Here is a 27,069-nt window from a genome sequence, read left to right as displayed (position 1 = left end):
GCTTAGGCTGATTTCAAACTCCTGACCTCAAGCAATCTGTCCGCCTTGGCCTCCTAGAGTGCTAGAATTACAGGCATGAGCCACCGCACCCGGCCTTATCCAGGTTCTGTACCTTGCTGAGGTACAGAATGTTTTAAATGGTCCAATATTATTGGAATAGTGACGTCAGACCTTGGTGCTAATTCACACCGAGGTTGAGATGGATTTGCTTCCACTACAGCTTTCAGCTCATCATTATCCACCTTGGTCTCAGGTCGTCCAGGTGGCTCATTTTCAAGATTAAAATCACCAGAATGGAACTTCTCAAACTATTGACGTACTGAGTGTTCATTAACCACATTCTTCCCAAACACTTCATTGATATTTCAAGCTGTCTGTGCTGCATTGGTTCCCTGACAACTCATATTCCAAAATAAAACGAAGTTTTGGTGTATCCATGATTTAACAAAAATTGCTCTTAAAAAAAAAAAAATTGAAAGCTAATCACAAGCCAAACCATATATTTGAAAAACTGAGATGTACTTTCACGATAAATGTAAAACAGTAAGTGTCAAAGTGAAATATCAGAGATATCAACTGTCATACTTAGTATTTAAGGATTTGGACATTTCATACTTAATAACCTAATATTTATGTTTAGATACACTATTGTGTGTGTGCTATAATATTGGAGTGTATTCTTTGAAGTGACCAGTTAATTTCAGTTAGATCATCTCAGTAACTGGTAAGCTAAAATGTCAAAAACAGTTTGTCGTCTTAGAGACATTCTAATACAGATTAATATTTTTAATAAAATGCTTTTACAAAGCTGCTTTAAAACTTAATATTTTTGTAAGGGAAATCACTATTTAGAATTAAGAAATATAACCTTGAGCATTTCACTTATAATAATATCCATTGTGTGTATTCAAATATTAACATTCTTATATGAATCTTTTTAAATCTTCAGCAACATCGGCAAGTATAGATAGAAGTGCTCCCCTAGAAATAGGTCTTCAGCGATCTACTCAAGGTATGTCTTGTCACATGTTTATATTGAACTTTGTAAAACCCATCCCAAACTATACATTTATTCACTACTTTTTCTTATAGTCAAACGAGCTGCAGATGAAGTTTTAGCAGAAGCAAAGAAACCACGAATTGAGGTAATGGAACTTTATTTTAAAGGTGGTACATATTGTTACTCAAATTGGAATTGTGTAGTAACAAGAATTCTCTGTTGTTTTTGTTGAGATGGGGTTGCTCTTTGTTGCTTAGGCAGGTCTCAAACTCCTGAGTCATGCTATTCTCTCACTTCAGCCTCTCAAGTAGCTGGGACCATAGGTGCCTACTATCGCACCCAGCTACAAATTAATTAAAAAAAATTTTTTTTTTTTGATACAGAGTCTCACTCTGCTGCCTGGGCTAGAGTGCCGTGGTGTCAGCCTAGCTCACAGCAACCTCAAACTCCTGGGCTCAGGCGATCCTCATGCCTCAGCCTCCAGAGTAGCTGGGACTACAGGCATGCGCCACCATGCCAGGCTAATTTTTTATGTATGTGTATGTATATATATTTTTAGTTGTCCAGCTGATTTCTTTCTATTTTTTTAGTAGAAATGGGGTTTTGCTCTTGCTTAGGCTGGTCTCGAACTCCTGAGCTCACCCTCGGCCTCCCAGAGTACTAGGATTACAGGTGTGAGCCATCATCCCTGGCCTAAATTTTTTTTTTTTAAGAGACAGGAGCCTTGCTTTGTTGCCTAGGTTGGCCTTGAACTCCTGGGCTCAAGCCGTCTTCCTGCCTCCGCCTTCTGAGAAGCTGAGACTATAGGCCTGTGCCACCCTTCCTGGCTGTAGGAGTGAGCCTTTTGTATTCCTGGAAAACTTTGTATAGTAGAAAGAACAGTTGATTAATAAGTAGCTTGAGCTATAATTTTAGCTCTCTCTCATACAAGCTATATGGTAGGCAAATCATTTTCTTTTCTTTTATATCCTTACTAATCAAAATATTAGACTAGATCAAGAATCAGAATACTTTTTCTATAAAAGGCCAGATAGTAAATATTTTAGGCTTTGTGGGGCAGCACAGTCTCTGTTGCAACTATTCCACTTTGCTATTGCAGTGTGAAAGCAGTCATAGACGATACATAAACAAACAGGTGTGGCTGTGTCTAAGTAAAACTTTATAAAACTGGTAGTGGACCATAACTGGCTTTTGGGATGTAGTTTGCTTACCTCTGGAATTAGGTGGTATGGGGATTTGCTTTACTTTTCAGAGCTGTGAACATGAAGTACTTATTATTATTACTTCATTAGAATATTGACATAGCAGGTTCCAGATTTCTTGTAGCATTTTATAGCCAACAAGTAGAATATTAATATTTGTTCATAAGGATAGTTCATGGGTAATAGAAGCCGCAAAAGAAATACTGTTACCTTTAGAGATCTATTGTATAACATGGTGACTATAGTTAATAACGGTCTGTTGTATTTTGAAAATTGCTAGAAGAGTAAATTTTATGTGTTCTCATAAAAAATGCTAATTATGTAAAGTAACCCATATATTAATTAGCTTGATTGAGCCATTCACAGTATATGCATATTCAAAACATCATGTTGTATATGATAAATAGATTTTTTATTTGTCAATTAAAAAGAATGCCACTGCCTTTGGAAGAAAAATTTGTTGATCGGCTACTATACTACATAAGACAATTAAACCTTTTAATTATATGCTTATGATATCATTTATATAAATATGTAATAAGCCCATCAGTTACACATACACATAAAACCCCCTGGAAGTAGTGAAAAATGTACTACAGGCACACTTAAAATCTGAGAAATGATTAAACTTGTCATATGTCAATTAAAACAGATAAAGGAATAACATTTATAGTCATCACTAGTGTTAATGTTACTAGAAACCATAAATCTTTTCATTTCAGACTCCTATAAAAATCAAACAGTTAAGTGTCTATACATTTTGTCTGTCACATAAACAGCAAAGCATCCACAATTAAGGATAAGAAAGGTAACTTGAAGGGACAAGATTGGTTTGCATATACGTACAGTAGAATCAGTGACAAAATTTCATGCTAACATAATGTAATTTTAAGTGTATTCTGAGACATGGAGCTGTTTTTTAAAAAGTAATGATAGTAATAACTGACTCATTATTATTGCTATGTGTGTGCTATGTGATGTTCTAAGTACTTTGTGTATATTAACTCATCCTCACCACAACCTCCTGAAGTTGGTAGTACTGTGCGTGTCCCCTGTGAGCAAACAGGTGCAGACAGAGTAAGTGAATTGCTGAGGTTCAAAGAACCAGGATTAGAACCTGGGCAGTCCGGCTCCTAGCCATTTTGCTATACTGGGCACAAATTTTGTGGCGGTAAAACTGAAAATTCCCCAACTTCGCTTGTATGAAAGGCAGTTGTGGCCCACCATGAACAAAGTGAGAGAGTCTAGGGATACCATTTACTTGGAAAAACCTGAACATCACAGTCTAATTATTTGAAAAAATTCAATACGGCAGAGATGCTAATTTGGTAGGATTCTGATAACTGGAAAAATCAGCAGGAAATAGCATAATAAAATTCTTTCCAGATCATTTGTAGAGTTTAAATGGGTTAAATACAGTTGTATTACATAAAGTTTTTATTCCCAGAATATGTCCATTGAGGACTTAAAGGGCACTATGCTAGGAGAGGGAAACTTTGAGGACAGCAGAGATTCTGGTTTGATTAAAATCTAGGCCACAGTTGTCTTTAAAATCAGCATTTTCTCAAGTAATTACAGTAAGCTTTATTACAAATGGGAAAAATGTAATGCATTTGCCGAAATATTACCCTTACATTCATTTCAGGTGATATGTCTGTTTTAAGATTTTTTTTTTTTTTTTGAGACAGAGTCTCACTCTGTTGCCCAGGCTAGAGTGAGTGCCATGGCATCAGCATTGCTCACAGCAACCTCAGACTCCTGGGCTCAGGCGATCCTCCTGCCTCAGCCTCCCGAGTAGCTGGGACTACAGGCATGTGCCACCATGCCCGGCTAATTTTTTCTATATATATTAGTTGGCCAATTAATTTCTTTCTATGTATAGTAGAGACGAGGTCTCGCTCTTGCTCAGGCTGGTTTCGAACTCCTGACCTCAAGCAATCCGCCCGCCTCGGCCTCCCAGAGTGCTAGGATTACAGTGTTCCAAGATTTTTACATTAGATTAATAATAGGACATGAATTGGGGTTCAACATTTTTTGAATCTATTGAGCGTGCTGATGCTTGCTATACAGCTTCATATTCCATTAGCTATAGATACTGACTCAGCTCCTCAGTTTATTTATTGAATGTGAATGTCACGCTAGATCAGTTACCAAGTTTCGTTTTTAAGCAACCAAATGCTTTTCAGACTAAATTTTACCTGTCATCCTAATACGTAGATTAGATAAAAGCTGAGTTAAAAAAAACCTAGGTTAAACCTAGGTTTAACCTAGGTTAAATTTCAGATAAGATCTGGAAGTAGCCCATGGGGCACTTTGTATGAAACTTCTAATGTTTTAAGGAACATGCTTTGAAAACCATTAAAGTTCCACTTATATTATTTGGATCTATGCTGATGGATACAGGACTTGGGCAACAGACAAAAAAAATCAAGTTTCACAATGAAATATTTGACCCTGGTGAATGCTTCTCATATAATTTGGTTACAATTTTTCTCAAAGAGAAGGAATTTATTTGTTGTATGTTATCTTTCTGAAGAAAGGTAGCTATTATGGGAAAAACACTTAATCGTAGGAAAAAAGTGACTAAGCAAGTTTTTTCCAAGCTTCTAGTTGATTTCAGTCTTATATATGATCCAACGTATATTTACTATTATTATCTTTATGTAACTAAAAGTGGTCTTAAAGTTAACCTAAAGACAGTGATACCTGGAATTGTATAGGTGGGAATTTTGGGAACCCAAGTTATGTGTAGTGTTTTTCTTTCTACAAGTTAGATAAAAATTGAAAATACTCACCAGTGATTTTTTCCAGGATGAAGAGTGTGTGCGCCTTGATAAAGAGAGATTGGCTGCTCGTTTGGAGGGTCACAAGGAAGGAATTGTACAGACTGAACAGATTAGGTAAGGATTTTTAAAGTAGAAAATAATTAATTTAGGTATATATAAATGTATATGGAAAAGGGTATATTAAAATGCTATCCACATTTACATTTTCCTCTTCATCCATTATATATTTCTGTGCCCTAAGTTCATATGAATACATGTGGACATGTTTTATGATGGCGGGTGGATTGGAAGCCTTTGTGCTTATCATGCTTTCTGGAAAGCCTTCTTGATTCTGTTACCATATTAGTCTTTTTAAAAATTACTTCATAATCTGACAGTCATTTTATCATGTAAACTCTTGTTGATTTATAGCAGAAGTCAGCAAGCTTCCTGCACAGTGCCACATGTTAAATATTTTTAGCTTTACAGGTAATAGGGTCTTTTTTGCAACTACTCAATTCTTTATTGGTAGGGAAAGAAGCTATAGACAACACAGAAATGGATGGGAATGGCTAGATTTGGCCTGTGGCCTTAAGTTTGCTGACCCCTGATTTTTACTGTAATTAGAATCACTTCATAATATTTCCTTAGCACAGTATAATCCTTGTGGAAGTTTTATCCAAATCAAGATAAAGAATATAACCTCACTCCCTTAAATTACCTGTGTACCTTTGTAATTCCCTGCTTCTGCTTATCCCTGTATCCTTTCTTCCCCAGGCAACCAGTTACTGTTACAGATTAGGTTTTTTTTTTGTAGAATTGTATGTAAATGGAATTGTGCAGTGTGTACTCTTTATTTGGTCTGGTTTCTTAGCATGTTTATTTTGGGATTCATTATGTTGTTGGATGTTTCAGTAATTTATTCCTTTTATTGCCAAATAAATACTCTTCCATTGCATGGATGTACCACAGTTTCCCCAGTCACCTGGTCATAGTCATTTTGCCCATTACCAAATTTTGCTATTATAGCTAACGCTGCTCTGAACATAATGTGTACAAGTTTTTGCATGGACATAATACTTTCATTTGTCTTAGGTAAGTAACTAGGAGAGGAATAGTGGGATCATATGGTAGTGCAGATTTAACTTTTTAGGAAACTGCCAAACTATCATTCAAAGGGCTAGTCCCATTTTATGTTTCTGTCAGCAGTGTAAAAGAGTTAGTTTTCTATATCCTTGCCAACAGTTGGTATGGTCAGGCTTTATAATTTTAGTGATTCTATTAATAATAGTACTTACAGTTTTAAGTTTTACATTTAAACTGTGATCCACTTTCAGTTAACTTTTTGATATATGGTATGTGGTATTGACCAAAGTTCATTTATTATTAACGAGATAGAGGTTGAAGTTCCATTTCGTGCATATGGGTAAGTCATTTGTGTCGGCACTATGGAATCTCTGCTGAATTGTCTTTGCACTTTTGTGAGATATCAGTTGTTCAATTGTCAATGAATGTTTAGGTCTATTTTTTGCCCCATTCTGTTCCATCGATCTACACTGTTTTAATTATTGTATCTTTATAGTAAATATCACACTGTTTTAATTATTATATCTTTATAGTAAGTCTTGAATTCAGGTAGAATTAGCTGTCCAACTTTCTTCTGTTTGAAGAATGTTTTTGCTATTTTAGGTTCTTTGTGTTTCCATATGAGTTTTGGAATTATCTTGTCAATTTCTACAAAATCAGCTTGCTGGGATTTTGGTTGAGATTTCATTGAATTTATAGATCATTTTAGGGAGAATTGATATTTAAAAATATCGAGTCTTTTGATACAAACAAGGTGTATTTGTTTATTAGTGGAGACATATTTAGTTCTTTAATTTCTCTCAGCGATGTTTCATAATTTTCAGTGTACATGTATTACTTTTTGTCATATTCATAAATATTTCATATTTTAATGCTGTTGTAAGTGGTGTTTTTTTAAAATGCTGATTTCTGGTTGCTTATTGCTAATATAGAGATACAATTGATTTTTATGTATTCTTGTATCCTACACTCATGATAAACTCATTGATTAGTTCTTGTAACTTTTTTGTAGATTCTATCAGTTTTTATAAGTACTCAGTCACATTTTCTATACATAAATAACATATTATTTCTTTATTTCCAAACTGGAAGTCTGTTGATTTCTTCTCTTATTGCACTGGCTAGGCTTTCTTATTTAATTTAATGTTAAGTAGAAGTAGTGAGATATTAGAGATTCTTTTCTTGTTCCTGATCTTGGGAGAAAGCATTCAGTCTTTTAGATAAAGTATAATGATATGCCTTTGGATTTTTGTAGATTCTCTTTATCAGGTTGAGAGGGCAAATTCCTAATTTGCTGAAAGGGTTGTTTTTTTTTTAAATCAGAAATGAATGTTGATATTGCCAAATGCTTTTTCTGGTTCTGTTGAAATCATATGGTTTTTCATTTTTGTCAATATGATGAATTAAATTGATTTTTTTGAAAGTTTGCATTCCATGGATAAACTCTATTGCTCCTTTTGTTAGTTATTTATTACAATGTAATAGATTACCCCAAAACATAGTGGTTTAAATAGCACACGTTCAGTATCTCATGGTTTTTTGTGGGTTTGTTGTTTTTACATGGCTTGGGCTCTGTTTCTGAGTCCCTTGGAAGGCTGCAGTTAAATGTTGGCCAGGACCAAGCCTCATCTGTAGGCTTGACTGGGGAAGGATCTGCTTCCTAGCTCGCTTGTGTGTTGTCATCCTTATTTATTTTTTAATGAAATGTATCCTTTTTTCTGGCTTGTTTAAAATTTTTCTCATTTGCTGGTTTTAAGCAATTTAATTATGTCATGTCCCTGGGTTTTTTATTTTTTATTTTTAAATGTTTCTTGTGTTTGAGGTCCATTAAGCTTCTTGGGATAATTTTTGAGTTTATAATTTTCGTTAGGTTTGGAAAACATTTGGCATTGTTTCTTCAATTTTTTTTTTTCTATTTCCATCTTTCTGGACTCAAGTGCTGCTTGAAGTTGTCTGAAGCTCATTATGTTCTTCTTTGAATTTTTTTTTTAACCTATATTCTTTTGAATTTAAAAAAATTATTTTTGATAGGTTTTTGTTTTATTTTCAAGTGAGTATTATTTTTTCTATAATCTCATGTTTTGGTTTCAAACATGGTAGATTTTATCTCTAGAAATTTGCTTTTGCTCTAAAAAAATCTTATTCAAAGTCTCAACTTATTGAATATACGGAATATAGTTATACTTATTTTAATGTCTTTGCAGTATTTAATATCTTTGATTGATGTTTCTTCTCATTCTGGTCCATATTTTCCTTCTACTTTGCATGGTTTGTGATCTGTGATTGCATACCAGACATTGTGTGTTTTACCTTGTTGAGTGCTAAATATTTTTGTATTTTTACACATTTTTTTCCCTCCACATTTTTTTTAGCCTTGCTTTGGGACATAGTTACATCACTTGAAAACAGTTTGTTACTTTTAGGTGTTGATTTTAAGATTTGTTATTTCAGCAGTGGTCGGTTTGGATCATTATTCCTCACTCCACTGACACCAGACCATTCTGAGTACCCTGTCTAATGGCCCATGGATATGAGGTTTCATTCTGGCTGGTGGGAGCAGGTACCATTCTTCACTTGGTGTGAGCACTGGGCATTATTCCCTCTAATTCTCTTGGGTGGTTCTTTACCCAGTCTTAGATAGTTTCCTCATACTTATGTGCTAATCAGTGTTCTGTTGGAATACTTGAGGGAGATCTTGTGTGCAGCTCTCTACTCAGGTACCCTGGCCTATGAATTCCAACCACCTTGGTCTTGCTGTAATCTCAGCTCCATTTCCTCAAGTCAGGGAGTCTACTAATTCCACCTGGGTTTTCCTCCTTACATCATGTCTTGGAAACTTTCTAGACAGTAAGCTGAGGTAGTAGGGCTCTCCTTGTTTGTTTCTCATTTGTTGGAGAATCATCGTCCTTTAGTGCTTAATATCTAGTGTCTAATAAACCATTGTTTTATGTATTTTGACTAGTCATTTCAAGGCTGGATGGTTTATCCAGTTTCTGTTACTTCATCTTGGCTGGAAGTAAAAGTCCTGCGATTGAAAGTTCAATGCAGGCTTAATTATAGTTTAGGAAAGTGCCATAGTCTCCTTTTATCCTCAGGGGATATGCTCCAAGACCTCCAGTGGATGTCTTAAACCTTGGATAGTATCTAACCCTTATCAAGGAATGACAGGGTCACCTTTTCACTTAAAGGAAGCACTTTATGGTTTCTCTTTGGCAGTGGCATATCTGAGTTGCCAGCGTCTCTATATTTGTGCTTTGGGGCCATTATTAAATAAGGGTTGCTTGAACATAAGCACTGCTGTACAGCAGTGGTCTATCTGATAATCAAGATGGCTGTCAAGTGACTAATGGGACAGGGAGTGTGTATAGTATGAATATGTTTAATAAAGAGATCATTCAGGTCCCAGGCAGGATGGCAGGCAATTTAAAAGTTAAAGAATTGTTCATTTCTTGGATTTTCTGTTTAATATTTTTGGACTGTGTTTGGCAGTAGGTAACCAAAACTGTGGAAAACTGGGGGACTAGTGTATTTGGATTTGGCTTAAAGTATGCTGGTATGCTTTAGATTTTAATAGAAAGTTACACAGTATTATACATAATGAGTCAAATACCAGATGCATATTGAGCATCTGCTATAAAGTACCTTCAGACCTAATCTAAATAAAATTAGAATACTATATAATACTACTGTATTTAAACCTGCAGGAATTTTCATCCTTTTTCCAGCTTTTGTGTAACATATTTCAAGATTTTCATCTTGTGACTAAAGTAATATTTTTGTCTACTGTTATTAAGGTACCCAAACACTTTTTAATTCTTTTTCTCATATTATATGATAAAAAAAGATATGTTGCTTGAGATTATCATCTTATGAAATCTGTGCTTTCAGTGTTACATCTTTTTTTATAGTTCTGTAAGCATAGCTTCTCTTTGCTGTTTTGCCTATTTGAAAATTAAGTAAGGGAAGAAAAAGAAAACTGTTCAAAATATGATTTCATCTTCCAGAGATTAAAAGGAGTAGTGTTTTTGTGGCATGTAAAAGTCTCTGTCACCTATAAAATATGTTGTACACTATGACATACAGGTTTGACACCTTGAAATAAATTTCAAAGAAAACCTAAACTTTCAGCTTTCTACAGAATGAATTTTTCAGCCTCCTTCCAAGGTGGCGTCTGTGTGTGTAATTTCCATACATAGAGGTGGGTTAGCTAACAAAGTTTCAAAAAATATAAAGAAAAGCACCTATATTTATGAGTCCTTTTTTGGGAAGAAGAGATGAAAAAAAGTGAAGAATTTTATTGCATTGACCCTTCTAAGAAATTATAGATTTGCTCGTAGAGTAATATCTTTACATGATTTCTTTATAAAAATCTTATATGATTACAAAATATCAAGTCAATTTGACAGATAAGGAAACCTTAATTATTGCCATTAAGGTGTTTTTACCAGAAACTTATAAATGTAACAAAATGTATTTCTGATGTGTTCAGGAATCCTTTTTGTAAAAATTAAAAAAAGAAATTGCTTTTAGGTCTTTGTCTGAAGCTATGTCGGTGGAAAAAATTGCTGCAATCAAAGCCAAAATTATGGCTAAGAAAAGATCTACTATCAAGACTGATCTAGATGATGATATAACTGCCCTTAAACAGAGGAGTTTTGTGGATGCTGAGGTAGATGTGACCCGAGATATTGTTAGCAGAGAGAGAGTATGGAGGACACGAACAACTATCTTACAGAGCACAGGCAAGGTAATTAAACTGTTTTGCTTATTCATTAGAGTGTGTGTGTTTAATCTTTGATTAATTATAGAATTGGTTAAAGTTTGTCATTAGGAAGAGGTTTCAAGTTTTATCTCTTTGAAAGATCTGTAATAATAGATTTCTAAATGGCCATATTTACCATTCCATTCTTAAATATGGTTGTTGGTCATGAAAGAAGCTGATGAAAAAGTTGAAATCAAAATGCAAGCCCCTTCACATATCATTTGTAAATCAAAGAGTGGGCCAGTTTTCTTGTTGTATCAGATTTTTGCTTAACTTAGTGAACAGGGAATATTGATGGCAAGTTCTCTGGTTATTAGTATCATCATTAATATTTTTCCATAAAGTAGAGAACTTATGGAAATCAGTTAACAAACACTTGAGTGTATTTTATAAATTCTGTAGCAACTAATTTTTTTATTAGTTTGTTATTAATGGAGATTTTTTCGTTTTCTTTGTGCCTCCAGGATTGTGGGATTTTCCTCTCTTTCTCTGACCTTCCTTTTCCTCCCTACCTTCTCCTTTCTTCCTCCCTTTCTCCTCCATCCCTTTCTCTTTCTCCTTTTCTCCCCTCTTACAAGTAATGCATTAAAAAAATTCTTGTACATATCTTTGTGCATTTATATGTGTGTATAGCCAAAGGATTAATTCTTGGAAATGAATTGTTGGTCAAAGGAGATGTATGCTTTAAATTTTGAAAAATAAAAATTTGAAAGATAGCCGGGCGCGGTGGCTCACGCCTGTAATCCTAGCTCTCTGGGAGGCCGAGGTGGGAGGATCGCTCGAGGTCAGGGGTTTGAAACCAGCCTGAACAAGAGCGAGACCCCGTCTCTACTATAACTAGAAAGAAATTAATTGGCCAACTAATATATATATAGAAAAAATTAGCTGGGCATGGTGGCGCATGCCTGTAGTCCCAGCTACTCGGGAGGTTGAGGCAGGAGGATCGCTTGAGCCCAGGAGTTTGAGGTTGCTGTGAGCTAGGCTGACGCCCCGGCACTCGCTCTAGCCTGAGCAACAAAGCGAGACTCTGTCTAAAAAAAAAAAAAAATTGAAAGATAGTGATATCCATTATTTTAATGGATCTCCAAAAAGAATGCATTGATTCTATTGCACATACTTATTTTCATCCATCTTTTTCTCTCCCATAAATGTTAATTTTCTCTTAACTGTTAATTTTCAATTGATGCACAGTTGTTAGTAGTAATGATGTGGTAAGAATGCTTGAATAAGTGTACAAGATTACTGATGAAATTGAGCTTTAACATTGCTATATGTAGATAAGTTTTAGTTGTAGAATTTTGGGATTTTTATCTTTAAATTTATTGTGCTGTTCTATTAGGAATAAAACTGCTAGCAAAGAGCATTTAAAGAAATTTCTTTTGTACTTTGATTTGTTTTACACAATACGTAGAAGGTTGATATTAGGAATTAGTCTCCAAAGTTTAGAATTACAGAAAATCTGAGGCTATGAATAAATGTCCATTTTTGTTATTTACAGTAAAATGGTCTGCTGATACTAATTTTCACTGCTTAATATGCCTAATACTTGAATGCTACTGTGATTTATGTTGATTCACCAGTGTTCATTATAATTATTGAAAAATCTGAAACTCATAGTAAGGGAATAAAACAGGTGATAAACATTACCTTGCTCTTAGACCAAACATTTAAATTTTCAAGTAACTGAGATGAACAATTTTCTTTGAGCTCTAGGTGGCAGGATTGTACCACCATTTCAAAACAGTGTTCTCATTTAATTTAATATTGTTGGTACCACTGTATCTTTTTAAAGATAAGTTAATAATTTAAGAATTTTTTGATAACTAGGTTCACCTCTATGAGTATTAATATTTAAAAAAATAAAAAAAAATATTTTGACTGATAGTCTGTGTGCTGTTTTTATCCACTAAAATCTAGAAATACTCTTAGGTACTTACAGCCCTATAGTTTTTAGTCTAATTTTTATTATTACCAGTTATTATGGCCTTCTTATTTTTTGAGTTTGAGGAACAAAAGACAGTTTCAAGATTCTGTAAGAAATATAAATATGTCCCTTTATACTGTTATGTTATTAGTGTAAGCACCCCAAATAAAACAACCAGATTTTATAATGACATTTAAAAAACATACTTTTAGGATGGAGGTCATGGCTCATCCTTGAGATTCCAGCACTTTGGGAGGCCTAGGTGGGAGGATCACTTGAAGCCAGGAGTTCAAGATCAGCCTTGGCAACATAGTGATACTCTGTCTCTACAAAAAAAAAAAAAAAATCTGGGTGTGGTGGCATGTGCTTGTAGTCCTAGCTACTTGGGAGGTTCAGTCAGGAGGACTGTCAGAGACCGGTACTTCCAGGCTGCCGTGAGCTATGATCTCTCACCACCGCAGTCCAGCCTAGGGTGACAGGCCCTGTCTCAAAAACAAACAAAACACACTTTTAAAATTGTATAAATTAGTATATGTTCATTGCTGAAAATTTGATAAAAAGGTATCAGTAAAAGAAAGATAATAATCACCTGTAATTCTACCATATGATAGCAGATAATAACATTTTGATTGACATTTATATAGTGTGTCTCTTAGTACTTTATTATTAATATTTTTTAAATAGTGAGATTTGCTTTTCACATATTTTGGACTACTTTTATAGTAAGACTAAGATTTTATTTGTCTTTTTCACTGTGTTGGCCTTTGCAGTGATGGTGCGAAAGCAAGGGTTGGTGAAACTGCTGGCACTGTGACATGAACCAAGGCAGTGTCACTGAACTTTACTAGAAATTGTATTCTTCACTTCCTAGTAATGTCCTTTATGAAGTTTTAAAATTTATTAATTTTGTTAAATCTTGACCCTTTAATATGGCTTTTTAATTTTTTATATGATGAAATTGGAATGTATAAAGCATCATACCGAAATATGATAGTTATCTGCATGAAATAGCACTGGTGCCATTGTTTGAGCTGCAAGCTAAATTACCTGCTTTTTCACAGAAAACCATTTTGTTGTGGTTGTTTTTGAGACAGAGTCTCCACTCTGTTGCCCAGGCTAGAATGCTGTGGCATCAGCCTAGCTCACAGCAACCTCATACTCCTGGGCTCAAGCAATCCTTCTGCCTCAGCCTCCTCAGTAGCTGGGACTACGGGCATGTGCCACCATGCCTGTATAATTTTTTCTATATATTTTTAGTTGGCCAATTAATTTCTTTCTATTTTTAGTAGTGATGGGATTTTTTTTTTTTTGAGACAGAGTCTCACTCTGTTGCCCAGGCTAGAGTGAGTGCCATGGCGTCAGCCTAGCTCACAGCAACCTCAAACTCCTGGGGTCAGGCGATCCTCCTGCCTCAGCCTCCCGAGTAGCTGGGACTACAGGCATGAGCCACCATGCCCGGCTAATTTTTTCTATATATATTAGTTGGCCAATTAATTTATTTCTATTGATAGTAGAGATGGGGTCTTGCTCTTGCTCAGGCTGGTTTTGAACTCCTGACCTCGAGCAATCCTCCTGCCTCGGCCTCCCAGAGTGCTAGGATTACAGGCGTGAGCCACCATGCCCGGCCAAGACTAAAGGATTTTAAAATAATAATAAAGAAAGTGTATGGATGTGGCTTCCACGTTGCATTAACCTTTAAGAAACTGGCATTTATTGTGTTTTAGTATGATAGTAAAGATGACTATCCACAAGTATCTGAAAAGCTATTACATTATTCTTCCCTTTTTCAACTGTGTGTGTATAGATTTTCTTCATATTCTTTGACAAAACAAGATAGCACAACAAATGTGGAATGTGAAAGCAGATAACAAGGATACAGCTGTTTTCTATTAAGTCAGGCATTAAGGGACTTTGCAAAAAATTTAAAACATTGCCACTCTTTCTTGTCACTACTTTTTGTGCATTTTGGAAAATAATTTTTCATAAGATATACTATGTTTACATGGAATCTCTTTTTCTTATTTTTAAAGGAATTTAAGAATTTTTTCAGTTTTAATCTTTTTTTTTTTTTTTGTGACAGAGTCTCACTTTGTTGCCCAGGCTAGAGTGAGTGCCGTGGCGTCAGCCTAGCTCACAGCAACCTCAAACTCCTGGGCTCAAGCGATCCTACTGCCTCAGCCTCTCAAGTAGCTGGGACTACAGGCATGCGCCACGATGCCCAGCTAGTTTTTTCCATATATATTAGTTTGCCAATTAATTTCTTCCTATTTGTGGTAGAGACGGGGTCTCAATCTTGCTCAGGCTGGTTTTGAACTCCTGACCTTGAGCAATCTGCCCGCCTTGGCCTCCCAGAGAGCTAGGATTACAGGCGTGAGCTACCGCTCCTGGCCCAGATTTCATCTTTAATGCAATAAATATTGTACCTTACACAAACTAAAGTTCTTTGGGGTCTTTAGTAAAATTTCTGAGAGACCTGTATTTGCTGCTGTAAAGAATTGTAGGAACTAGTTACTACTATAACTGGTACAGTGGTAATAGTTATGTTTCAAGCTGCCCTCTTATGTTGTATACATATTTATTTGTATAATATTTTTTTAACATCTACCAACCAGGCAAGTGTTAGGCACTAACCGGTGATGCATTGGTCCTAGTTGTCACAAAGGTTATATTCTTTAGCAGAAGATAGAAATTAAATAAACCATAATTATGACATGCATTATAGGGTGGACATCCAGCAAGGGCAGTTAGCTTAATTGAGAGTAAAGGGAGAGAATGATACATACAAGAATTCTAGAAGAAAATGTTGGAAAAACTCTTCTAGACATTGGCCTAGGCAAAGAATTTATGAAGAAGACCCTAAAGGCAATGACAGCAACAACAAAAATAAATAAATGGGATCTGATCAAATTAAAAAGTTTCTGCGCAGCCAAGGAAACTATCATTAGAGCAAACAGACAACCTACAGAATGGGAGAAAATATTCGCATGTTACTTATCCGATAAATGGCTGGTAACTATAAAGAACTCAGAAAAATCAGCAAGAAAAAAATCAACCCTATCTAAAAGTGGACAAAGGACATGAACAGAAACTTTTCAAAAGAAGATAGACTAATGGCCAAGAAAGATGAAAAAATGCTCAACATCTCTAATCATCAGGGAAATGTGAATCAAAACCACAATGAGGTACCACTTATCTCCAGTGAGAATGGCCTTTATCCAAAAGCCAGAAAACAATAAATGTTGGCATGGATGCTGGGACATGGGAACATTCCTACACTGCTGGTGGGACTGCAAACCTCTATAACCTCTGTGGAAAGTACTATGGGGAGATACCTCAAAGAGCTACAAAGTAGAACTACCATTTGATCCAGCAATCCTATTACTGGGCATCTACCCAAAGGAACAAAAGACATTCTATAAAAAAGACATCTGCACTAGAATGTCTGTAGCAGCACAATTTCCAATTGCAAAAATGTGGAAACAACGCAAGTGCCCATCAATACAAGAGTGGATTAATAAACGTGGTATATGTATACCATGGAGTTCTACTCAGCCACAAAAAACAATGATGATCTAGCACCTCTTGTGTTATCCTGGATAGAACTGGAGCCCATTCTACTATGTCAAGTATTACAAGAATGGAAAAACAAGCACCACATGTACTCACCATCAAATTGGTATTAACTGATCAACACTTAAGTGCACATATAATAACAACATTCATCAGGTGTCAGGCAGATGAGAGCAGGGAGGAGGGGCTGGGTATATACACACCTAATGGTTATGGTGTGCACCATTTAGGGGATGGACATGCTTGAAGCTCTGACTCAGGTGGGGCAAAGGCAATATATACAACCCTAAATGTTTGTACCTGTGTAATATGCTGAAATAAAAATATTAAAAATGAATATGCAAAAAAAAAGAAAGACAAGTGAGGTAGGTGAAGTATTAAGGTGGGAAGAGTGATCTAAACCAGGAGCATCAAATGCTTGTCTAGATAAGAGAAATAATGTTATATTTGAGTTTCATCAGGGTAGGGACCATGACTTTTTTGATCATCTCTGTATCGAAGTGCCAAGTAAGATGTTTGGGTTGTAATATATTCTCAATACATATTCCTTAAAATAATTGGTGATTGATAGGCAGAATGTGAAGAGCCCCAAAGACACTGTTAGACATTAGGGGGGAAAACTAAGAAAGAGCTGTGTCTTAGAGGCCAAGTGTCTTAGTCTATTTTTTGCTGCTGGATGCACAGACTGGGCAATTTATAAAGAAAAGAAATTTATCTCACAGTTCAGGAATGTGGTGCTAGCATCTGATGGTCATCCCATGGCGGAAGGCAGAAGCAAGCATGTGAGACAAGAGAGAGATGGGGCCAAACTTTCTTTTGACAGGAGACCACTCCTGCAAGTAATGGCATTAATCTATTCATGAGGGCTCTGATAACCTTTTATTACTGTTAACAGTGGTAATTGAAGTTTTGGAGGGGATGTTCAAATGATAGCCCAAGAAAGAATATTTCATGAAGGAAAGGATAATCAGATTAGTTAGCTGTGTTGAATGTTGCTGAGATTGTTTATGCAAAATTTTGTTTGAAGTTTGTTTATAAATATAGATGGACTTACGATTGTTCAACTTATGATATTTTGATTTTACAGTGTGTTTATCAGAAAGTAAACCCATTGTTAGGTAAGGATCTGGACTTAGGATGATTTGATTTGAAATTCCTCAACTTTACAGTAGGTTTATGTGGGTATTAAATGCATTTTTGACTTTGTGATATTTTTGACTTAGAGTTGGAATGCAACTGCATTGTAAGTTGAAGAGCACCTACATCTTCCAACTTGGAAATCTTTAAAAAGTACACACTGACTTTTTTCTTTTATTATAATTTATTTAACAGTATAAAAAGTTTGCAGCCATTACTAGTTCCAGTGCAATATTAGGTGGAATTGTGAATTCAGGAATCTCAGTAGAGCTGTTAGTATAGCTAACCTTGTAGTAAAATACATATATACTTTTTTTTTTTTTTTTTTTTGAGACAGAGTCTCGCTTTGTTGCCCAGGCTAGAGTGAGTGCCATGGCGTCAGCCTAGCTCACAGCAACCTCAATCTCCTGGCTCAAGCAATCCTCCTGCCTCAGCCTCCCAAGTAGCTGGGACTACAGGCATTCGCCACCATGCCCGGCTAATTTTTTGTATATATATATATTAGTTGGCCAATTAATTTCTTTCTATTTATAGTAGAGACGGGGTCTCGCTCTTGCTCAGGCTGGTTTCAAACTCCTGACCTCGAGCAATCCGCCCGCCTCGGCCTCCCAGAGAGCTAGGATTACAGGTGTGAGCCACCGCGCCCGGCCTCACATATATACTTTTGATAGCACATTTGAAGGGCTCCCTCTAAAATTGACTTCACTGGTTTTGTTCTCAGCAAACTGACCTGAGCTACTCAATGTGGTTTTGTTGTTCCTGATGTTAGTGCTGTTCCCTTATAACAATAAATTCATGACAATCAGGAGATACCAATTTGACATACATGGCATCAGGGCCTTCACAGCAACGAAAGGTTTTCTCCTATCCATCCATTATGTTCTTAGGAAGTTCTACTTTACTTCCTTAGGAACTTTAGTAGTTGCATTATCTTATTTAAAAACAACTCTCCGTGGCCAGGCATGGTTGCTTATGCCGGAAATCCCAGCACTTTGGGAGGCCAAGGTGGAAGGATCACTTTAGGCTAGAGTTTGAGACCAGCCTGGGCAACACAGTGAGACCCCATCTTTATCAGCCCTGTACGCACCACGGCTGAGTCCCAGTGTACAGTCACAGCCCCTTCCCCGGGGCCACCCCCTCAACCTCCAGCTGCCTGCCCCTTTGGGTACTGGGGCAGCTGGCAGCCAGAAGAATTACTTCCACAGGATAGTACTGACTTTTAACAGTATCCCAAAACTTTCAACATCTCATGTAATCTGTAGCAATCTCAAATTAGCACTGGAGTTTATTATACAGAGAAGGATATAGTAGTTGATTTCTTTCTGAATTAGGAAGCCTCTGTTGATAAGTCTGTTATATTTTTATTTAAATGTTAACTTGTCTCCTAGTTACATATATGAATAGATACAGAATATGAATACATAGTGATCAACGCCATGGAGGTCACATGTTAGTAATATTCTTCAGGGATTGGGAGATTGGGGTGGGTAAACTCATAACTAGTGGACGAGGTGAGTGTTGTAGCCAATGCAGTTTAAGTAAAACAAATAATAAAATGAATAGTACTGGGTTTATAACAGTTTCTGGGTCAGTTTCTTAGTAGTTTGTTTTTACTGATGTGTAGAATGATGATACATCATCATGATACACTAGGAAGGAAGAACTAATAGGAAGAAAATGTAGTTCTAAATTACTTATTAAATAAATTTACTATCGTTTATGTTCAAGTGGAGTTAATTAAAATAATTTATATTTTAGAATTTTTCGAAGAATATCTTTGCAATTCTTCAATCTGTAAAAGCCAGAGAAGAAGGACGTGCACCTGAACAGCGACCAGCCCCAAATACAGCACCTGTGGTAAGGGTGTTTTATTGCTTTATGGTAAATTTAATAAAAGTGCCATGTATATTTCAGTGTTGTAATTTTGAAGACATCTTAATGTTTTAAAATCAATAGGTTCTAAACCTTTTGCTGCTTCAGTGTCACTGAAAGATGTGAAAGCCATTCCCAGCATTCAAAGTTACTTGCTTCAGCAGTAATTCTTTTTTTTGTTTTGAGACAGGGTCTCCCTGTATTGCCTGGGTGTGCCCTGGTGTCAGCCTAGCTCACAGCAACCTCAAACTCCTGGGCTCAAGTGAACCTCCTGCCTCAGCCTCCTCAGTAGCTGGGACTATAGGCATGTGCCACCATGCCCAGTTCATTTTTTTCATATATTTTTTCATATATTTTTAGTTGGCCAGTTAATTTCTTGCTATTTTTAGTAGAGATGGGGTCTCACTCTTGCTCAGCCTGGTTTCTAACTCCTGACCTTGAGCGATCAAACGCAAATCAAAACCACAATGGAACATCACCTAACCCCAGTGAGATTGGCCTTTATCAAAAATCCCCAAACAACACATGCTGTCGAGGATGTGGAGAGACAGGAACACTCTTACACTGCTGGTGGGACTGCAAATTACTGCAACCTCTGTGGAAAAGAATTTGGAGATACCTCAAAGAGCTAAAAATAGAAATACCATTTGATCCAGCAATAGCACTATTAGGCATCTGGCCAAAAGAACAAAAGACATTCTGTAATAAAGACGTATGCACACGGATGTTTATGGCAGCAGAGAGCTAGAATTTACAGGCGTGAGCCACCACGCCCAGCCCAGCAGTAATTCTTAACTGAAGTCTTACCTGGGTCTAAGTCTGAAAGGGGTTAATTAGGAAAAAGCCCTCTGGGTAATTATTTTAAGCACAATGTATATGGCCTGCTCATTGCTTGGGAACATCACTAACCATTGGTAAAAATATAGATCCCTATTACCTTCCAGTTTGGGGCTCCCTTTGATATGATTGTTATCTGTGACATTTTGGTGAATGTATTTCTACTGATGTGGCCCTTTCATTGTGCCTCAGTTTCAACTGCTCTGAAGATTGACTGCCTTACTCTTTGAGATGCCACAAAAGACCCTCCCAAAGTAAATTTTACGTGTTATGTAATAGCCTATATTTAAACTCAAATGTACCCTTCAAGTTTGTTAAATCCTTGGAGCTATTATACTTCCATGTGAGTTAACAAAGGAAAAAAAAATCACATTTCTATTTTATATAGAGTTTTAAAAAGCATATTGAAATATGGTAGAGTACTATCTCTCTCTCTCTCTCTCTCTCTCTCTCTCTCGCTCTCTCTCTCTCTCTATTTATTTATTTCAGGATATAATGGGGGAGGTACAAACATTTTTGGTTACATGTTATGACTTTGCCACACCCAAACCATGATTTGAGGTGTGCCTTTTCCCCCCTACAATGCTCACTGTGTCCATTAGTTGTGAGTTTACCCACTCCAATCCCCCAGTCCCTGAAGAATATTACTACCACGTGAGCACCATAGCGTAGATCAGTTAGTGCCAATTTGATGGCAAGTACATGTGGAGCCTATTCTTCTGATCTTGTGATACCTCACTTCGGAGGATGGGCTCAAGCTCTATCCAGGAAAATATAAGAAATGCTAGATCATCATCGTTCTTACAATTGATTAATATTCCATTGTATACATATACCAAATTTTATTAATCCACTGATGAATTGACGGGCACTTGGATTATTTCTACATCCTTGCAATAGTGAATTGTGCTGCCATAAACATTCGTGTGCATATGTCTTTATTACAGTATGTCTTATGCTCTTTTGGGTAGATGCCTAATAGTGCTATTGCTGGATCAAATGGTATTTCTATTTTTAGCTCTTTAAGGTATCTCCAAATTCTTTTCCACAGAAGTTGCACTAATTTGCAGTCCCACCAGCAGTGTAAGAGTGTTCCTGTCTCTCCACATCCTCGCCAGCATGTGTTGTTTGGGGATTTTTTTTTTTTTTTTTTTTTTTTTTTTTTTTTTTTTGAGACAGAGTCTCACTTTGTTGCCCGGGCTAGAGTGAGTGCCGTGGCGTCAGCCTAGCTCACAGCAACCTCAATCTCCTGGGCTCGAGTGATCCTTCTGCCTCAGCCTCCCGGGTAGCTGGGACTACAGGCATGCGCCACCATGCCCGGCTAATTTTTTTATATATATATCAGTTGGCCAATTAATTCCTTTCTATTTATAGTAGAGACGGGGTCTCGCTCAGGCTGGTTTTGAACTCCTGACCTTGAGCAATCCGCCCGCCTCGGCCTCCCAAGAGCTAGGATTACAGGCGTGAGCCACAGCGCCCGGCCTGTTTGGGGATTTTTGATAAAGGCCAATCTCACTGGGGTTAGGTGATATCTCATTGTGGTTTTGATTTGCATTTCCCTGATGATTAGAGATGTTGAGTATTATTTTTATATGTTTGCTGGCCATTGTTCTGTCTTCTTTTGAAAAGTTTTCTGTTCATGTCCTTTGCCCATTTATTGATGGGGTTGTATTATTCATGAAATCATTGGTATTTAACTTTTAGAGGTATTAAATTTTTGCTGATGATTAGATAAATACTTCTAGTTGACTCTGCAGTAACTATTCCAGTGTAATATTTGTCAGGCAGTATGCTGGGGATCTAGAGATGTGGTGAGAAAGATCCACAGTCTCTGCCCTCTTTGGGCTTATAGTCTAGTAAGGTAGACTTACTAGATGTAAAAAAAAACGTCGGGTAAGTACAGGGTACTTATAATTATGAATTGGTTGACATTTTAAATAGCAGTTGGTGGGAAATAATGTCAAACCTTAAAACACTTTAAGCATCATCTTTGTCACTATAAATATTCTTTGCGTATTTACATAATCATTAGAATACTTGAAATTTGTAATGTTTGGTACTTGATTATTGAAGTGTATACCTAGTTACTGTCTTGATAAGTATCTTTTATTTGGAATAATACTCGGGATGGAATTCTACCATAACAAAATGAAGAGTATTTCATTCTTCATGAATTTCCCAAGCAACTTTGGGATTATTCTTTAAATATGCACTTTTAGTTTCTTATAGACTATAAGTTTTGGATAAAGTATTTGTAAATAAAATAATGCATCATTAGGTTACCAACCCTTTCTAAGTATTTAAAAAATAACACTTGTTACTAGAGTCATACCCTATACATTTATAATGGGTTTATTGTTACCGTTTTCATATTTATTTAATTTGAGGGTTAACAACTCGGTGTGTAATTCATTTAAAAGACCCTAAAATGTAGCTCAATTAACTTTGAATTAAAGGTTTTTTTTTTCTTTCTTGGTTAAAAATCATAATTTGGAGAATATTATTTCATAAGAATACTGAAGTAACCAGAATGAAATTATTAGACTCACCTGTTTTATTTCTGCTGAGAGTTTTGCCTTTTGCCTTGGTGTAAGTATATTTAGGATCCTTTGCCCTTGTTCCTGATAGGGATGCTAATTTTCTAGCAGTAAAGAGTATCATGAAAATAAGCATCAAATGACTAGTGGTGTACTTCCAACTTTTTGTCTTATTGTCTCTAGTAACAAAAAAAGCTTAGAAAATAAATATCCCTATTATGGTTCTAATTATGAGTATTAAGTATCATTTAAAAATATTAATATCTAACTCTTATTTTTCTATAGGATCCCACATTGCGTACTAAACAGCCTATCCCAGCTGCCTATAACAGATATGACCAGGAAAGATTCAAAGGAAAAGAAGGCAAGTTGCTTAATTTTTATCTTGCCCTTACTGTGGTTGTGCTGAACTTAAGAGACAATGTGGCCTGATGTTTAAGAGCATGTTTGACAAAATAATTAATGTCTGCCGGTCAAATCTGCATATTTTTGTAAATAAAGTTTTGTTGGAACACAGCAATGCCCATTGATCTATGTATTTTCTATGGCTGCTTGAGCTCTGTGACAGCAATATTAAGTTGTTTCAGCAGAGTCTGCATAGCTTGCAAAGCCTAAAAATGCTATTTGGCTCTTTATAGAAAAATACAGCCAACTCTTGGTTAGTAGCATGGATTCTAGATCTGGATAGCTTATGTCACAGTTACTTTTTGTGCACATTTTAATGTTACTTTAATTGCGTTCATCTCAGTTTTCTCCTGTGTTACAATACTAATAGTATTAGTACCTGTCTCTTAGGGTTATTGTGGGGATTGAACTAGTTAATAATTATTAACTCTCCAGAATAGTGTCTATTATGTAATAAGCTTTCTGTAAATGTTTGCTGTTATTAATACTAGTTCGGTTTCTAAAAAATTTATTTTAGAGTGGCGATTCTATATATCAAATCATGTTTCCCAAATTATAAATGTATATATTGAGAACTTGGGAAACATAGACTTGGAGCAATGATGTAAGGACTTATTTTTGATAGCCTAGGTGGTATTATGGCAGTAATGAACCATTTCTGTAATAGGTGATTGCTGAGGTGGGACCAACAGGAGCATAACTTCTTGAGATCTTCGTTCATGTTGATTTTGATTTATGAAAATGGGAGATAGAAGCAAGTGGAAGTTTAAAATTTATGATTTTTGGCTGGGTGTGGTGTGGTGGCTTACGCGTGTAATCCTAGCATTCTGGGAGGCCGAGACAGGAGGATCATTTGAGCTCAGGAGTTCGAGACCAGCCTGAGCAAGAGCGAGACTCCGTCTCTACTTAAAATTAGAAAGAAATGAGCTGGACAACTAAAAATTTATAAAAAAAATTAGCCGGGCATGGTGGTACATGCCTGTAGTCCTAGCTACTTGGGAGGCTGAGGCAGGAGGATTGCTTGAGCCCAGGAGTTTGAGGTTGCTGTGAGCTAGGCTGACACCACGGCGCTCTAGCCCGGGCAAGATAGTGAGACTCTGTCTCAAAAAAAAGGAGAAAAAATTATGATTTTTTCCCACATACCCTGAAATCTCCATTTAAGTTTCTTTAAAGGATATGTTGTCTTGATGCAGCAAATTTTGTGTGCTGACTTCATTACTAGATAAAGGCACTTGCTGAATATGTGTCATAGAAAAACAGTGCACTATTCACTGCAGTGTTTTTCTTTTCGGATGAATTTATAAAAAGCAGAGATTGGCAGATTATAGCCCAAAGACCAAATTTGACCTTTTGTGGGCCAAATTGGGCTGCCCTCAGTTGAATACACATATTGTTTATCCTGCTTTTGCACTAGAACTACAAAATCCAGTAGTTGTGACAGACACTTTATGGCCCACAATGTGTAAAATATTTGCCATATAACCCTTCACAGAAGGGAATATTGAGACTCTGCCCTGGAACTCCCATTATTATTTACAACATTGCTTTCTACAAAATGTATAATGTGTGCCTTATTATAGTTTTTGAACACAACTTTTTATAACTCAGGAACTTCTTATTATCTTAGATACTTTTAGTTATACTATCATTGAGTATTAGTAGTAAGCAATTTGGAGGTTATAAAGTATTTTATTCAATGTAATTTTTGAACATCATTGCAGAGATAGTCTTAACCAGCTCTATACAATAGGCTTATTGGTGTATATGAAATATATTTTGAGGTTGGTGTCCTTTTTAAAGTTAGTATCTTCACAAGTATATAATTCAACTTTATATATAGGCTTTGTATACTGTTGGACTGTCAGATATAATGTAGATTATTATTTTATATTTGTTATAGATCACAAAATGCATGATTTATAAAATCTAACAGGAAACCCCTTTTATTTATAGAAACGGAAGGCTTCAAAATTGACACTATGGGCACCTACCATGGTATGACACTGAAATCTGTGACGGTAAGTTATTTTGACTGCACATGTTCTTTTGTTCCAGGTATTATGTCTGATAGCAGATGTTGAAAAAAATCTTTGTTCTCTAGTATTTCGTATTTGAGCATTTGTCTTTAATGATCAGTTGTGGTGATTGATCTGTTTAGTGTATTGTTTGATTCATTGGTATCCTGTTTTGTTGTTTTTTTTTTCAAATTGAGTTGAGTCTGTGTAAATAAAAGCTGTTTTGATTAACTCACAAATAGGGTGATGCTATCTGGTTAGATTATTTAAAGCCTTTGAGATAGAAGGTCAATTTGGGAGGGTTCTTTGCCGTAATATCTTATGTTCTTTAAAATGTAATACCTTACGTTCTTTAAAAAGGCAGATTGCAGTGGTTGATGTAATGCTTATAAAGTACATACTTGACAGAATCAAATACTTGGATGTCCATGAATATAAGTCTTCGGTTCATTTTAGCAAACTTTTCTTTTTTCTTTTTTAAACCCTAAGGTTGTTTGTTTCTAGATGTTCTGCCCAAGCCACATTTAACAGTTTTAAGTTTTATTTAGTCAATGACAGGACATGGTAATGTAGAGCAGGAATTCTGTTGACCTCATTTTGCATATTTATATTCTAGAGTATTATGCCTTTTATACCTTAAATAAAATACTATGTATATGTATTAATTAGAGTGTGTATATATACTTAAAACACTAATATTAAACTTTGTCTTTGCTTGTGAATTATCAGATCTTTGTGGACTCTATATGACATGGAATCATTATATATTTGACATGATTTCTCAGAATTAAGATAATACCTACTAGGAATTTACCATGCTTTATTTACTCATTTCCAGAAGCAGATAGCATATAGGAGTACGGTATCTGATTTTAAAAGTTAAAATTTTTAAAAAATTTATTTGGACTTTAAATTGGGATGGGGTTTCAAGTTATTTTGTCAATGTACTTGTTTTAAAATATCATCAGATATGTTTCTGTATTATTAAAATTGTATGAATCTGGGTGTGGTAGCATTTTGGTAGGCTGAGACGAGAGTATCACTTGAGGCCAAGAGTTCGAGACTAGCCTGGGCAGTATAGTGAGACTTCCATCTCTACAAATTTTTTTTTTTTTAAATTGGCTGGTCATGGTAGCTCACGCCTATAGTCCCAGACACTTGGGAGGCTGAGGTGGAAGGATTATTTGAGCCCAGGAATTTGAGGCTGTAGTGAGCTATGATTGTGCCACTGCACTCCCGCCTGGGCAACAAACTTATCTAGATTTCCAATATGTATGTTAAGAGGTGTAATAATATCACCATCAATTCTCACTTTCAGGAGGGTCTCAGTCTCTCAACTAGGTTATATTCTTAAAAGTATATATGTTCCATACATGTACTAATGTATGGAATCCATACATTAGTAACTTCCTCACCCTACCTTTTTATAAAGCTTTTATACATCCTTTTTATAAACCTTCCTTCATTCTTATTTGGTTGTTGATTAATTTGTTGGTCATCTTTGACTGAAGTGTTAAGGGAGTGCTGTAGTAGCAGCAGTATTCTGGAGTCATGTCTAACCCCAGGTCTGCAGAAGATGGAATTGGTTGGTTAAGGCTTTCTTCCTTAGTGCTCTCTTCCCTGTTTTTCCTTGCTCTCTTCCTTAAGCAAATACTTGCTGAGTATATGCTATGTGCCATGCCCCGTGCTGGGTGCTGGAACATCAAAGATGAACAAAACCAGATGTGTTCTGTGGACTTGATTTATGGTCTGATTGAGGAGACACACATTAGTCAGTCACTCAGATGTAAGATTGTGGCTATGCCAAGTATGTAGAGGTATGCTGTGTCATGAGAGCCTAAAATCAGGAGTTTTGTTGCATTAGTCAGAATACTTCATTGAGGAGGTAAGATCTGAAGTCTGTGTAGGAGTTAAATTGGTGAAGATGACAGGAAAGCACATTTTAGGAATGGTGAAC

General features: G+C 36.0%; 1 protein-coding gene across 2 annotated transcripts in view; it reads left to right on the top strand.

The window, feature by feature from the left end:
- CDC73 (cell division cycle 73) overlaps positions 1 to 27,069 on the top strand; it is a 135,229-nt gene that overhangs the window by 13,642 nt on the left and 94,518 nt on the right. For both annotated transcript variants that reach the window (XM_012772412.3, XM_012772413.3), the window contains exons 4-10: positions 950 to 1,012; positions 1,093 to 1,145; positions 5,014 to 5,102; positions 10,584 to 10,800; positions 19,205 to 19,303; positions 22,978 to 23,056; positions 25,051 to 25,115. In XM_012772412.3, coding sequence (XP_012627866.1) covers positions 950 to 1,012; positions 1,093 to 1,145; positions 5,014 to 5,102; positions 10,584 to 10,800; positions 19,205 to 19,303; positions 22,978 to 23,056; positions 25,051 to 25,115 — 665 coding nt within the window. The remainder of the gene's footprint in view (positions 1 to 949; positions 1,013 to 1,092; positions 1,146 to 5,013; positions 5,103 to 10,583; positions 10,801 to 19,204; positions 19,304 to 22,977; positions 23,057 to 25,050; positions 25,116 to 27,069) is intronic.

Source organism: Microcebus murinus, chromosome 23 (genome assembly GCF_040939455.1).
Source record: "Microcebus murinus isolate Inina chromosome 23, M.murinus_Inina_mat1.0, whole genome shotgun sequence".
NCBI lineage: Eukaryota > Metazoa > Chordata > Mammalia > Primates > Cheirogaleidae > Microcebus > Microcebus murinus.
This window is presented reverse-complemented; position numbering and strand designations above follow the sequence as displayed.